Below are 12,359 nucleotides of genomic sequence, written 5' to 3'. Positions count from 1 at the left end.
CTTATTGCCTATTAAAAGCCACCTGTGTTTTGTGCTGCTGGCTGTGCTGTATTGTTTTTTTAAGCCAATTATACAGTACATCACCGCCACTGCCAAATCAGAGCACCAGGTTTCCGTCTGTACCTCTTTCTGAAGTTTCTTGAGCTGGTCCTCCATGGTTTGAATCTCCAGGTTGTAATCCAATATCTGATCACCTTTATCTTCCCTAAAAAAAGGTGATCATTTCCCAAAAATGGTTGAAAAAAAAGACACATGCAAATATGATAATTGACCAATAGTTACCTTTGTGATATATTTAAAGCAGCGAGTGCCTGGTTTGTATCTTACTCATTGCTAAGTAACAACTCACAGTTTTGTGTGACAAAATCATTTGCATATTTTTCAAGTTGACCTTTATCACTATTTTTATAAAGGTTCTCTTGACGTTTTTCTTAATCACACACACACTCACAGTTGTTGTTTAAGTCGGCGGAGTTTGGCCTTGCTGTCTGCCAGCTGGAGTGCCAGACCTTGGGGTGGCTCCTTGCTGTGACCACCCAGGGGCGCCGTGGGTGAGTCAGACTGGGCCTCATGCTCACGACACAGCTCCGCTATCCTCTGGGAGGCCGATAGAGAAGTAGAAAGAAAAGAGGTTTTGGAGAGAGAATGAGAGTCACGCGAGATAAAATATGGGAGAATTACATCAACTACAAATTACATTTAAAAAAGTGTTGGATACTCAAAATGTGTTTAGTATAGTGAGTAATAATGCCAATGTTAATTTTTAACTGACAGTGTCATTACAGTGTTTAAACACCTTTCGACACAAATATTTTAAATGACTTTTGTTGGTTCTCTGATGAAGAGCTTTGTTTTTATATGTTTTTTATTTGAGTCAGTGGAAATTATTTGATCAAAACTGAATATCTTATGTTGCTCGGATCTCATATCAAGGTTTTAGCTCAAGATTTAGAACAATATTCATTGTTGAAAACAGAGATAATCTCTTTAATAATGACTTTTAATCCCACAAAAGCTGGTAAAAGTCCACAGTGGAATGTCTGTGGATTTGAGAATGCGAGGCAAATTAAGAAAACAAGCGCATATATGGGTAATTAATTAGGACCAGGTCTTCATGTTTTAGCAACAAAAAAGTAACCTCATTGTATATCTCAATATACTATGTGCACTGATGGTATTGTTTTTTTTGTTATTTGCATGGATTACAAAACTAATCATGTCAGCCTCAAATTCCACAGTATACTCTTTTATACTAATCTATCCTGCAGCCAATGAGATTGCCAATATATTTTGTTTTGTTTTGTTATAGCTAAAAGGCAGAGTGGTGAATAATAACTACACATTGAAAAGAAGATCTGAGCGCTGTGAGATATGAAATGTTGATCACATACTGTATGTAATACAAATGAATCCCTGATGAAACAAATACTTACTTACGCACATCCTAATTTGCAGTTAAATTAATACCTTGATAAAACACAATTTTCTTACATATTACCATATTGGTGTTATGGAAAATACTATTCATGTTTCATTAAAAACTGTCAAATAAATGTATGTATTTAAATATGAAGCTACCAGCAGCAGCTAGCACATAGATTGGAAACAGCAGGGGAACACAGCTAGTCCAAAACACAGAAATCTCCAAAAGGTAAAAAAAATCAGTTTCCCAGCCACTCAAAAAGCTAGCTTTTAAAAAATCCAGCCGAAGTGCTGGTAGATTTTTTATTACCTTTGGACTGAGTCAGGCTAACCATTCCCTCCTGCTCCAGTCTCTAACTGGCTGCTGGCAGTGGTTTTATCTTTACCGTACAGACATGAGAGTGCTATCCATCTTCTCATCTAACTCTCGGCAAGAAAGCAAATAAAGCACATTCTCAAAAATGTCAAATTATTCCTTTAAGTGTGTCTGTGTGTGTGTGTGTGTGTGTGTGTGTGTGTGTGTGTGTGTGTGTGTGTGTGTGTGTGTGTGTGTGTGTGTGTGTGCGTATACCTCCAGGTGTGTGTCTCTCTGAGCCAGCAGGTTTTGGATCTGTTTGGCCATAGAGGTGAACACCAGCTGAAAGTCTGCACCTTCAACCTCTACCAGCTCCTCCCACCTCAGCGGCAGCACCATGAGAGGATCCTGAGTCACCTGCAGCAAGTACAGTTTATCAGGTCACATGATAAGATCAATGTGAGTCTGGGAAACCTGACACAAAAATGGCAGATCTGCGGACAAACAATCTTGGCAGTGTGAAGGCTGTGTGAATACCAAGCAGAGATGCATCTGTTTATAAAGAGGGGAAAAAAATATTTCGCACATTTATTTGGAAATGTAACTGTTAGGGAAGCTTTTCCAAAAATGCTTTACTAATGCACGCAAAACTAATGATTACGTAGACAGGTTTGAAATGTCCTCGGGTGGAAGGCATATGAACAACAAGCAGGGGGTGCATCCATCCACGCAGGAAGAGCACCTCTCCCCTCTATGATTTATGAGGCTGAGAAACCTGGCACAAAAAGGGCTGCTGGGCAACATGCTGTTACTGTAATTCAGACACGCTGATATGCAACATGCTGTTTTTGTAACGCCAGCAATTATTTACGTGGGGTATTTTTAAAAGACTTCAATTTGGCGTTTAGGCTGTATTGGAGAGGACTGCGGAGAATGACAGGAAAAAGATGAAGGAGAGAGGATGAAGTGACAATGGTGGAGGTGGAGAGGTGGAGGATCCATCCTACGGTGGCAGCAAGGGGCACCCAGAGGTGCTTATAAGGCTGCCAGCAGAATAACAAGTAACTCATTTTCACACTCACTTGAAGCGCGAAGAAGGTGTATTAGTTTCACTCTCGCTACCTACAGGCCAGACAGTGAAGAAATTCTTTGCTCAATTTTATTTGGGGACAAAAATCCTTATCGAGGTCCTCTGGATAATATCTCTTCATAATAATAGTCAGTTGCTGAATGCCTTATATATTTTTTGTTGGGGGGGGCGGGGGGGGGTAGATTATTTGATTAATTGTGCCCTTGAACCAACCTGCTGTATAGAGCTGGCAATGGCTGCCTGGGTCTCAATGTCCAGAGACTGGATCTGCTGAATGAACGCCTCCTTCTCTTCACACTGCAGACACAGAGGGATGACATGGAGTCAGAGTGTGCGTGTGTGTGTGTGTGTGTTTGTGTGTGTGTGTGTGTGTGTGTGTCTGTCTGTCTGTCTGTCTGTCTGTCTGCGGCTATTTTAATGATAATATAATTGTTATAAAAGGTATCCAGTCTTGAACTGAAGTAAAAAACGTGGGATCACCTTAGTTACCAGGATGTATTTTTTGGGGACATAGGATTAATCCATCCAATAATTATTTTATTCTGCATCAAAAGATGCTAAAAACAATTAGATTAAAACAGGTCCGTCCAGGTTCCGTAGCACAATACGGGTGTTATGTGAGTGTGTGATCACCTGCACAGCACATCCTAGTAGTAGCAGAAGCAGTCGCCTGAGCTCTTCCACGGCTGCCTCTGAGGACACAGAAATAACTGTCATCATCATCATCATCATCATCATCATCATCATCATCTCCACCCTCCCCCAACACCATCCTCCATTAACACCTTAATGTGTCTCGCAGATAGCAGAGATATAGACTTGTATATAAAGTATAATTATTTTCTTGCAGATGAAAGACATTGGCACTGATAGGATTGGGTGGTTATCTTATACCTGTTATGGGGTCTTGACCCAGAATGGCAACGTTTGGGAGAGGCATCAATATCAACTGCTGCAGGTCCTCCTGATGAGCAGATTAAGTATGAAGAGTTTAAAAAAAAATAAAACGGCCAGCCCTGTTCGTCTGTCTGTCTGCCTACAGTGAGCCTAGATAAACAACAACAAAGACTTTCCACCAGCCTCCTTTAGTTTGTGGTGTAAACAAAGAGCTGAAATCCGATATGAATGACTTTTAGTTCGTCCTTCCAGGTCAAGCAGTTTTTTTATTAGATTTGATATTTCTCATTCGAGCTCATTCTCAGAATACTCTAGATGTAAGAGATTTGGTGATTAAATAACACTCTCTTGTGGTTAAAAGATCTGCATATTATGGGGTAATGTGACAGCAATGCCGACATGGCACAATAACAATGTACAGAGCACAACCAGAACCCATTACCAGCAACAAACCAAAGATTACTGATTACTAAGCAACTGATTGTTGCTGGTCACAGATGTATCAGTATTGAGTCTGTTAGGCTGATAACTATTGCAGGAGGGAAATGCCAACAGCATGATGAAATGTATTAGAAACAGTGTTTGTCTGCCACAAAGGTTATTGTAAAACTGTAAAAGTCCAACTCAGAATATATCTTGGTCACAATATTTTAATAATTAAAGGTAATAAAGAATAGATAGAGTATCTTGGTGGTCAAGGAGTTGAAGACACTAATCTTATAATTGCAATGTACCTGGTTCAAGTCTGACTGGATAAATTGTGTCATGTCATCCCTCCTCTCCTCTCACCTCTACACTGCCACTAACCTCTCCATGCAAACTAACATGAAAATGCATATAAACCTGGGCAGCGTTAGACCAGCTTTACTGGAGCACTCACTCTTCTGTGGACCTGCAGCGCCACAAATCCAAGTTTGGAGTGGGCAGTTTCAACATAAGAAGTTTTACTTTATCACGAGCACAGGCAATTTGTTATATATATATATATATATATATATATATATATATATATATATATATATATATATATAAATGATATTGCAATTAACTAAAGCTAATTAAACTTAAAATCCTGTCAAGTATCAAAATGAGCTCTTTTAATCTGGATGTTTCTGTGGTACTGGTATGGTATTTGCAATGTAGAAAGAGTAAACGTGGTGATTCTGGACTCGCAGAAGGCGACACTGTGGTCAGCTTGTTTTAACGAGTTGTATTTCCTGCCTCAAGATCTTGGACAAATTTCCTGGCAGATTCTAAATGACGTTTAATCAAGCTGGATGGCAGACGCCACTAACATCCCCAGTTCCAGAAACCTGGCTTTTCTGGCAGCAAATACAAGTATTTGTCATGTGGACCTGCATTGCTTTGCTCCTCACCCTACATTGCCATTTAGTGCAATCAGACAGATGACTTTGCTCAAAGAATTTCAGCAAAGTCATCAGACTGATACTTTATGACTTTACTTACTGGATCCTCGAGCAATGTCTCCGTTAATTAAAAATGTTTCTGTCTAAGAGCCACATTCTGATGTTGGCTAGCTCCTCTCCCAACTGCTCTGAAAGCCTGTTTACATCCTCCTGCGATCCATCAGAGAGAAATCTCCAAAACAAAGTCACAATTACAATTCATTTATAAACTGTATACAGTGAGAAAGTCAATGTAGCAAGACGCAGGCACTTTCTTCTGCAACTCTATCGTGTGTGAGTTTGGCATTAGAAGCCATGTGCAGCCAAGCGGAGGTTTGTGCTCCTTCAGGGCATGTAGGATATTAACCACTGCAGCTCTGTGATGGGCATTGCTCATGGTTCACAATGCCAAACAGACTTCTGCAGGAGATTAACCAGACTAGAAATCATATAGAAGCTGCCGCTTGTTGTTGTTGTTGTTGTCATGCTAACGTCTTTGCATCACACAGCCAAAATACTTAATGGGTTGGTGTTTGCTCAAACCCGCACTATATTTTAAACAATATCATTTAGTGCAGTTATACAACCTGCAGAGAGGAACAATAGGTACTTGTCGTCGGTATCTATGATTTCCAGGCAAAGTTTCTCTCATGGTTAATTTATTTTTTCTGTGAAGTCATAGTTATAAATAAGAAATTAGCCTAGTTAGTTAGTCTGCATCTGAAAATAAGTCTGCCACTAAAAATAATCTACTGTAATCTAAAGTAGTCCTGAATTTGGAATAACATTTGTCATCAAGCTGCTGGCTGCAACGCTGAAGAGAATACAAATCCATCTGCAACATTATCTTTCCAGATGCCATCTTTCTATCAATAATTCAACTTTCTGTTGTTTGGATTGGTGTTGGTTTGGATTTGCAGTGCTTCTGTTGTCTGTCTCTCTTTTCCTTTATCTTTTCTTTGCCTTTATTCACATTTCATCTCTACATTTTTATGTTAATTCAAAAATGATTTATTGGATGTTCAGTAGCCTTGGACTTATTCGGTTTTATTCGGACAGAGATCTTTAAATGTAGAGGCTCAATAAATTAGAAGGCAAGATAAATTAACATTTAGATTCCCATTAACACATATATGAATACTACGTGTCTCCATTCAGAGATATGGATTTGGAATACAACACAATGCAATAGAATACAATATAGTGGAACACACATAATATAATAAAATAGAAAATGATAGAACAAAACACAACAGAACAAACTACAGAACATCATTTTATAGAAACAAACAGGATGGGATTGGATACAAATATAATAGAACAACAACAAAAAGAATAGAACATAATAAACAGGTTATGATATGAAAAGATCAGAAAAGAATAGAATGGAATATATTGGAACAAATAGAATAGAAAAGAATGGCATAGAACAAACAGGATAAGATGGAATAGAAATAGAACATACAGAACATACCGGAATATAACAAATAGAATACAAACTAATAGAATAGAACATAACAATCAGAATATAATAGAACAACAGATTAAAATATATAACAGAACATAATAGAACTGAATAGAATAGAACAACAGAATAGAACACACAGGGCAGTATAGAATATAATATAATTTAAAAGAATGGAATCAACCAAACAGGATAGTATAGAACCAATAGAATAGAACACATAGAATAGAATGCAACAAACTAACTCAACTAGAATACCACCAATAGAATGGAATCGAGCGAGAAGAGAAAGTGACAAAGCAGAATAAAATAGAACAGTAAACAATTACAGATAGAATAGAACAAGGAGATCATAGTACAATAATAACTACCGCATAGTGTTATTAAATGACACGTGCCTGTATTATCTACACAATAGCTCACTATTTGTAGTATCATTTATTATATTAGAGAAAAGGAAGTCCTACCAGGCTTCAGACTGTTGCTGTGCTTACACTCACCACACTCTTGTCATTGTATCTCTCTCTCTCTCTCTCTCTCTCTCTCTCTCTCTCTCTCTCTCTCTCTCACACATACACACAACCACAAACACACTTAAACACGTAGAAAGCAAAACAACTATTAAAACAAGGCAGCAAGAAATGAAACCGTGACCAATGTGGAACTTAACGTCCACGGAGATAGTGGAGCCGATTCTGAGCTCACCAGGTGAAATTGTGTTGTAACGCCGACTGATATGAGCTTCCCAATTAATGCTGGCATCTTGGGCTGCTCTGAGCTTTCAAGGGACATTAGTGATTCACTGAAAATTAGGAAGTGAAACCTTGTAGACTTGGGTTTTTTTATATTGTGTGACAAACTCAGCGGCGCATGTTCAGTCCACCTGACTAGTGCTTGGGGAGGTTTTCTTTTGCTGAGAACAGAAGCCTTTGAATCATCCTCCGAGGAAAGAATTGTGTCATTTCCTCAGGGCCTCCAGGCGCCTACAATGCATATTACGAAATACACAATACTGCTGTTTGGTTTTTATTCACTTTCTTTCTTCAAGCCTCTAACCAAGACTGCACCTAGAATATTCAGCTTCCCACTCCTTAACTTGTTCTCACCCCATTTGTACGATATTAAGCAGTGACACGTCTACTGAGGATGCAAATGTTCTGTTGCTTTATCTCTTTCTCTTTTGGGCAAATGATGCGTCACCCCCTGCATGGACTTCAAACTTCAAATATCCTTGAGCAAAATGTTCATGTGTTGAGGCTGATGGTTGAGCTTCAGTATGCCCTCCTGTTTTTACTACCTCACAGCTTGACAACTGCTTATCCAGCCTCCTCTTTCACCCTCTCTCCCTCGGACATTTGGTGTGGCCCCCAGTTATGTTTTAGAAGGATATTTAAACTGTTTTTAACAAGACTTTTCTACTTTTCTACTTATAATGGGCTGAGGGTCATTTAAGTCCACCCAGTGCTGGAAAATCAACAAAGCTATTCAAGACATTTTTCATAAAAAAATATTAATGCCAGAGTTTGACATATCCAATATATGCTTTGATGAGGTTTTACAGTCTTTCAAGTCTGAGACTCCGAGGAGCCGCTTTTACACTTCTTTGTAGAGATAAAACAAAACATATGACATGTTCATTATTTTCCGTTTCCCCTGTAACCAATCTTTGTGCTTAGCTAAGCTAGCTGACTGCTGGGTGGAGCTTCATCACTTGGACGGACACAAGAGTGATATTGATGTTCTCATTCACGCAAGAAAGCAAATAAGCGTATTTAACAAGTTCAAGTAAAAAAAGAAAGGTAAAATAAGTAACGGCAAAAGGTTTCTGACTTTTTACAACATTTTACTGACTTTTTCTCTGCACCCACAGAGATGATAGTGTGCTAGGCCAACAGCTAACGGGATGGACAGTGTGTTTGGGGGTGAGCCAATTGTGTGTTGTCCTCATTCAATCACACAATGTAGCAGTGGTCGTTGCAGACACACCTGGCGGAGATCTGCACTCTACTGAGTGCACATTTCTAGTTGATTTATTGGCCACTTGATGTCAGCACAACGAGCTGTGAACACAACACCGACAGGTGATCTGTGTTAGCAAACGCCTACAAATCCGGCAGACAATCGTGTTTCTGTCTATCTGATGAATGAAAGTCCAATATACAATCTTCTCTTAGCTCTGTTTTTGTCTTCAACACATCCTAGAAAATATAGTTTATCTTTTTTTCCTCTTTCTGTTTATTTTCCAAGCAGCAGTCTAGATTTTGCTCCTGATTATCTCTTACCTTGATCTTAGCCCTCTGACCCCTGTAACTCTCCCCTACCTGGTAGAAGGCTCTGATGTGTCGATTTAAAATAGAAAAGTTCTGGACTCTCAGCATGTGATCGTCTCTCTCGCTGTCGTACAGCCGCTCCACCTTGGGGTTGGGGTCTCTGCGACAAACACAGAAAAGATACAACATTGTATTTACAGCAGCTTGATCAAACAGCCCAGTGCCACGATTTTCCAAATGAGATATTCTTAGGCAACGGTGGATTTAGAGTGAATACAATTTTAATGAGCCTGAGAAGCAGGCTGTGGGAATCCACATGCAATTATTTGTAGAAATAACGTGGCTTAGGTCAGGCCAAAATAATCAGCTGTTCGGCAAATACTGACTCACATCTTGTCTGATGAGACCAAAAAAGTTGTTATCCTGCTAAAAAGAAGGAATTCAGGGGAGAGGCACATGTGCATAACTTCATTTCATGATATGTAGAGGTCCTACATGTATTTACTATTTGATCCAAAGTGAGGTTACAAAAGAGAATGTGATGCATGTTACACAAATGCTATCCAAGTAAAGAACAGAACTACGAATCCACAGCTGTTAGTTAATAATGCTGTTAATAATGGCCTACAAATGAGCAATTTACCCAAAGGCAATGTCATAGGTTGGATGGTATTTGGACACAAAACAACAAAGTTGGAAATATATGTATATATATTCATGGAAAGTTGTCGAGACATTTCATTAAGAGGGAATGGGAATGTCTGTACTAAATGGCTTGACAATTAACCAACAGTTGTTGATATATTTCAACATCCCTATCTAAAAGACAGTCATACTTAATTATTTAGGCTTTTATATGTTTCTTACTCATAAATGTGCCATTTATTTTCCTAAATAAAGCCAAGGCCAATTTTTGCAATGGTCTGCAAGGTTACGCAAATTCTTTTTTTTCAGTTTTCCATATTTTGCCCGAAATGGCTGAAAATTAGCACTTAGGTTGACTGGGAAATGTTGTCACATGTTCATCAAATTGGTTCTTATTTTCCCTTTTCCTGTGGTCTGTATTATGACTGCAAGGCAATAAAGCAAGAATCTTGCTCAATCTTACATGATCCTCATGATCTCATTGAGAAATATCCCATTGGTCAGCCTCACGTAACGATCCCGGGCACTTTGGGAAATTGAGTTTACTTCCATGTACCGGCTGTAGAGCGGTACGCCGTCGTCACTCTCCACCATCTTCTCAAACATCTGAACCTGCGAGGGACAGGGAGGGAGTGTGTGTATGTGTGTGTGTGTGTGTGTGTGTGTGTGTGTGTGTGTGTGTGTGTGTGTGTGTGTGTGTGTGTGTGTGTGTGTAGTGTGTGTGTGTGTGTGTGTGTGTGTGTGTGTGTGTGTGTGTGTGTGTATGTAGTGTGTGTGTGTGTGTGTGTGTGTGTGTGTGAGAGAGAGAGAGAGAGAGATGCAAACATTTTCACACAGGAAGCCACTTGAGTTGGTGCACCTGTCTGGACAGGTGGGATCTGCGCTCTCACACTGGGAAGCACTTCGCAGTGACAGGCAGCCAAGCAGGACGGCAGCCAAAGTTTCTCTCTCTCTCTGCTAAGAAGAGCTGTGCCAATACAAACTGCAATATAATGAGGTTTATTCCCACCTGCACCTTCTAAAAACTGCACTGTCTGTAAACAGAGTAACAAGCTTGAGTTGGTTCAGCTGATAAGGTGAGCAGCCAGAGACCCTGTGACGGGGTAAACAGGGGGGCATGGGGTGTCCTTCGGCACTGCTGAAGTGCCCTTGAGCAAATATTAAATCTCCCCCCCCCCTCAAACAATAAAGAGAATATCCACAGTCCAGTATCACATGATATTGTAAATACTGTTCATTGACCAGAATGGGGGCAATATACCATTTGGCGGATTGGTTTCCCCATGTGGAAAACAGCTGGAAATGCAGTCTGTTACAAGTGCAACAAATCCTCAACTATAGTTAGTGAGACTATATTCTCTTGAGTACACAAAATAACTTGTTAGCAAACCAGAAACAGCCCAAAGACACGGAAGTATGCCTTTAGAGGGGAACAACACTGTTGGTTAACAAGAGGCAAGGGAAGCTGCCAAAAGGAGAAGTAGGGTGCTTGTTTTGCTCTATACAAAAGCCAGAAAGCAATATCAATGCTATGTGTTGCCGTTTATTAAACTCTTACTTTTATATTTATTTTGGTGAATAGAACTGGAACGCAGGCTGTTCTAAAAGATGCAATGTCATAAATATGTGTGACTGGAAATAATGTTTTACTGCAGCACAGGGTCATTTGTCCAAAGCGGGTTTCAACACAGTTTCCACACAATCGGCCTGTTTTATTTTCCTCTCTAGAAATGATGACCGTTTCTCAAACTGGAAGGGATAAATGATAAATGACGTACCCATTGCGCCAACGCACTTTCCATGAATTCTTCTATTATCTCCATAATATTAGAGTCCATCGCGTTACGAGGGCTGTGTAACACTTACAGAAGAAAGCTAATTAAAAAATATCATCAACACGATGCCTGTAATGAATCATACAGAGAATCCATCGTTCGTCAAGTGAAGTAGTTTGACATTTCTGCGGCCCTTCCCCTCCCTCAGCTCGCTGCCTCTTCCTCTCTGACTGTGTGACAGTTAGTTTCATTGCAAAACCACACCGCAGTTTTCAAAAGGCACATGTTGCGTTTTTTTGTTTTTTGTTGAGCCGACATCTTCACACGCCCTCCACACACTCGCTGATCTACACAGAGATATGTAACTATGCTACATGACGACCAATATACAAACATAATAAAAGCATGCATTGGGGTTAGTGTGCAGAGACAAATAATCTGGATTTGAACGCTGGAGATTAGGGCCTCATGTTTGTGGTGCGTTTAAACAATATGGCAGCAGACCTACTGGACACAATTTGAATGAACGTCATCTATGTGTGCAAAAGAAGAAGAAAAAAAATGACGACGGTTGAGAGTGAGTTATTACCTTGTCGTGCTGCTCTATTGTTTCATTTCCACACGCCACTCGAGCCAGATTCAAGCACTGTGCAACAGCGACCTCCGGTGGTTTCAAATGAAAGGTCCTCATTGCCCAAATAAAGTGATGCATTACATCATTATTTCTATCACAAAATCACCGGAGGGAAGTGTAACCAAGCAGCCCGTCTTTAATTTAGGGGCCGCACTTCCTGTGAGCATTATTTTAAGAAATGATGTAGAGAGTCGTTCTAGCTGTGATGTGGATTTGTTATATCATATCAATCTTTCTCAATATCCAACCTGATGCTCCTATTTATCTTTGAGGTTTCATATTTCACTTAATTACTAGGAATCTTCATTTGTAGTACTTTGTAGTAACTATGAAAAATTGTAAATATTGTGTTTGTTTACTTTTTTGTATGCATTCATTAATTTATTTTATTTTTTTAATTGTATAGGCTATTCACTTTGCTATATTAATTTTTTAAGAAAACTACCATACATATCCTTCT

At 39.5% G+C, this 12,359-nt stretch overlaps 1 protein-coding gene across 3 annotated transcripts in view; it reads right to left on the bottom strand.

Annotated features, from left to right (window-relative positions):
- Positions 1–11,528, bottom strand: part of ccdc88b (coiled-coil domain containing 88B) — a 41,606-nt gene extending 30,078 nt beyond the window's left edge. The window contains exons 1-9 of one of the 3 annotated variants that reach the window (XM_034544038.1): positions 11,269–11,528; positions 9,954–10,102; positions 8,897–9,005; positions 3,702–3,771; positions 3,441–3,499; positions 3,021–3,104; positions 1,994–2,134; positions 452–597; positions 124–205 (exon numbers count right to left, since the gene is read on the bottom strand). In XM_034544038.1, coding sequence (XP_034399929.1) covers positions 124–205; positions 452–597; positions 1,994–2,134; positions 3,021–3,104; positions 3,441–3,499; positions 3,702–3,771; positions 8,897–9,005; positions 9,954–10,102; positions 11,269–11,328 — 900 coding nt within the window. In that variant the 5' untranslated portion in view covers positions 11,329–11,528. The other 2 variants (XM_034544039.1, XM_034544040.1) reach the window with 2 other exon arrangements.
- Positions 11,529–12,359: the final 831 nt, after the last annotated feature.

This window comes from Cyclopterus lumpus, chromosome 10 (genome assembly GCF_009769545.1).
Source record: "Cyclopterus lumpus isolate fCycLum1 chromosome 10, fCycLum1.pri, whole genome shotgun sequence".
Classification (NCBI taxonomy): Eukaryota; Metazoa; Chordata; class Actinopteri; order Perciformes; family Cyclopteridae; genus Cyclopterus; species Cyclopterus lumpus.
The sequence above is the reverse complement of the archived record's forward strand: the minus strand, read 5'-3'. Positions and strand labels throughout refer to the sequence as shown.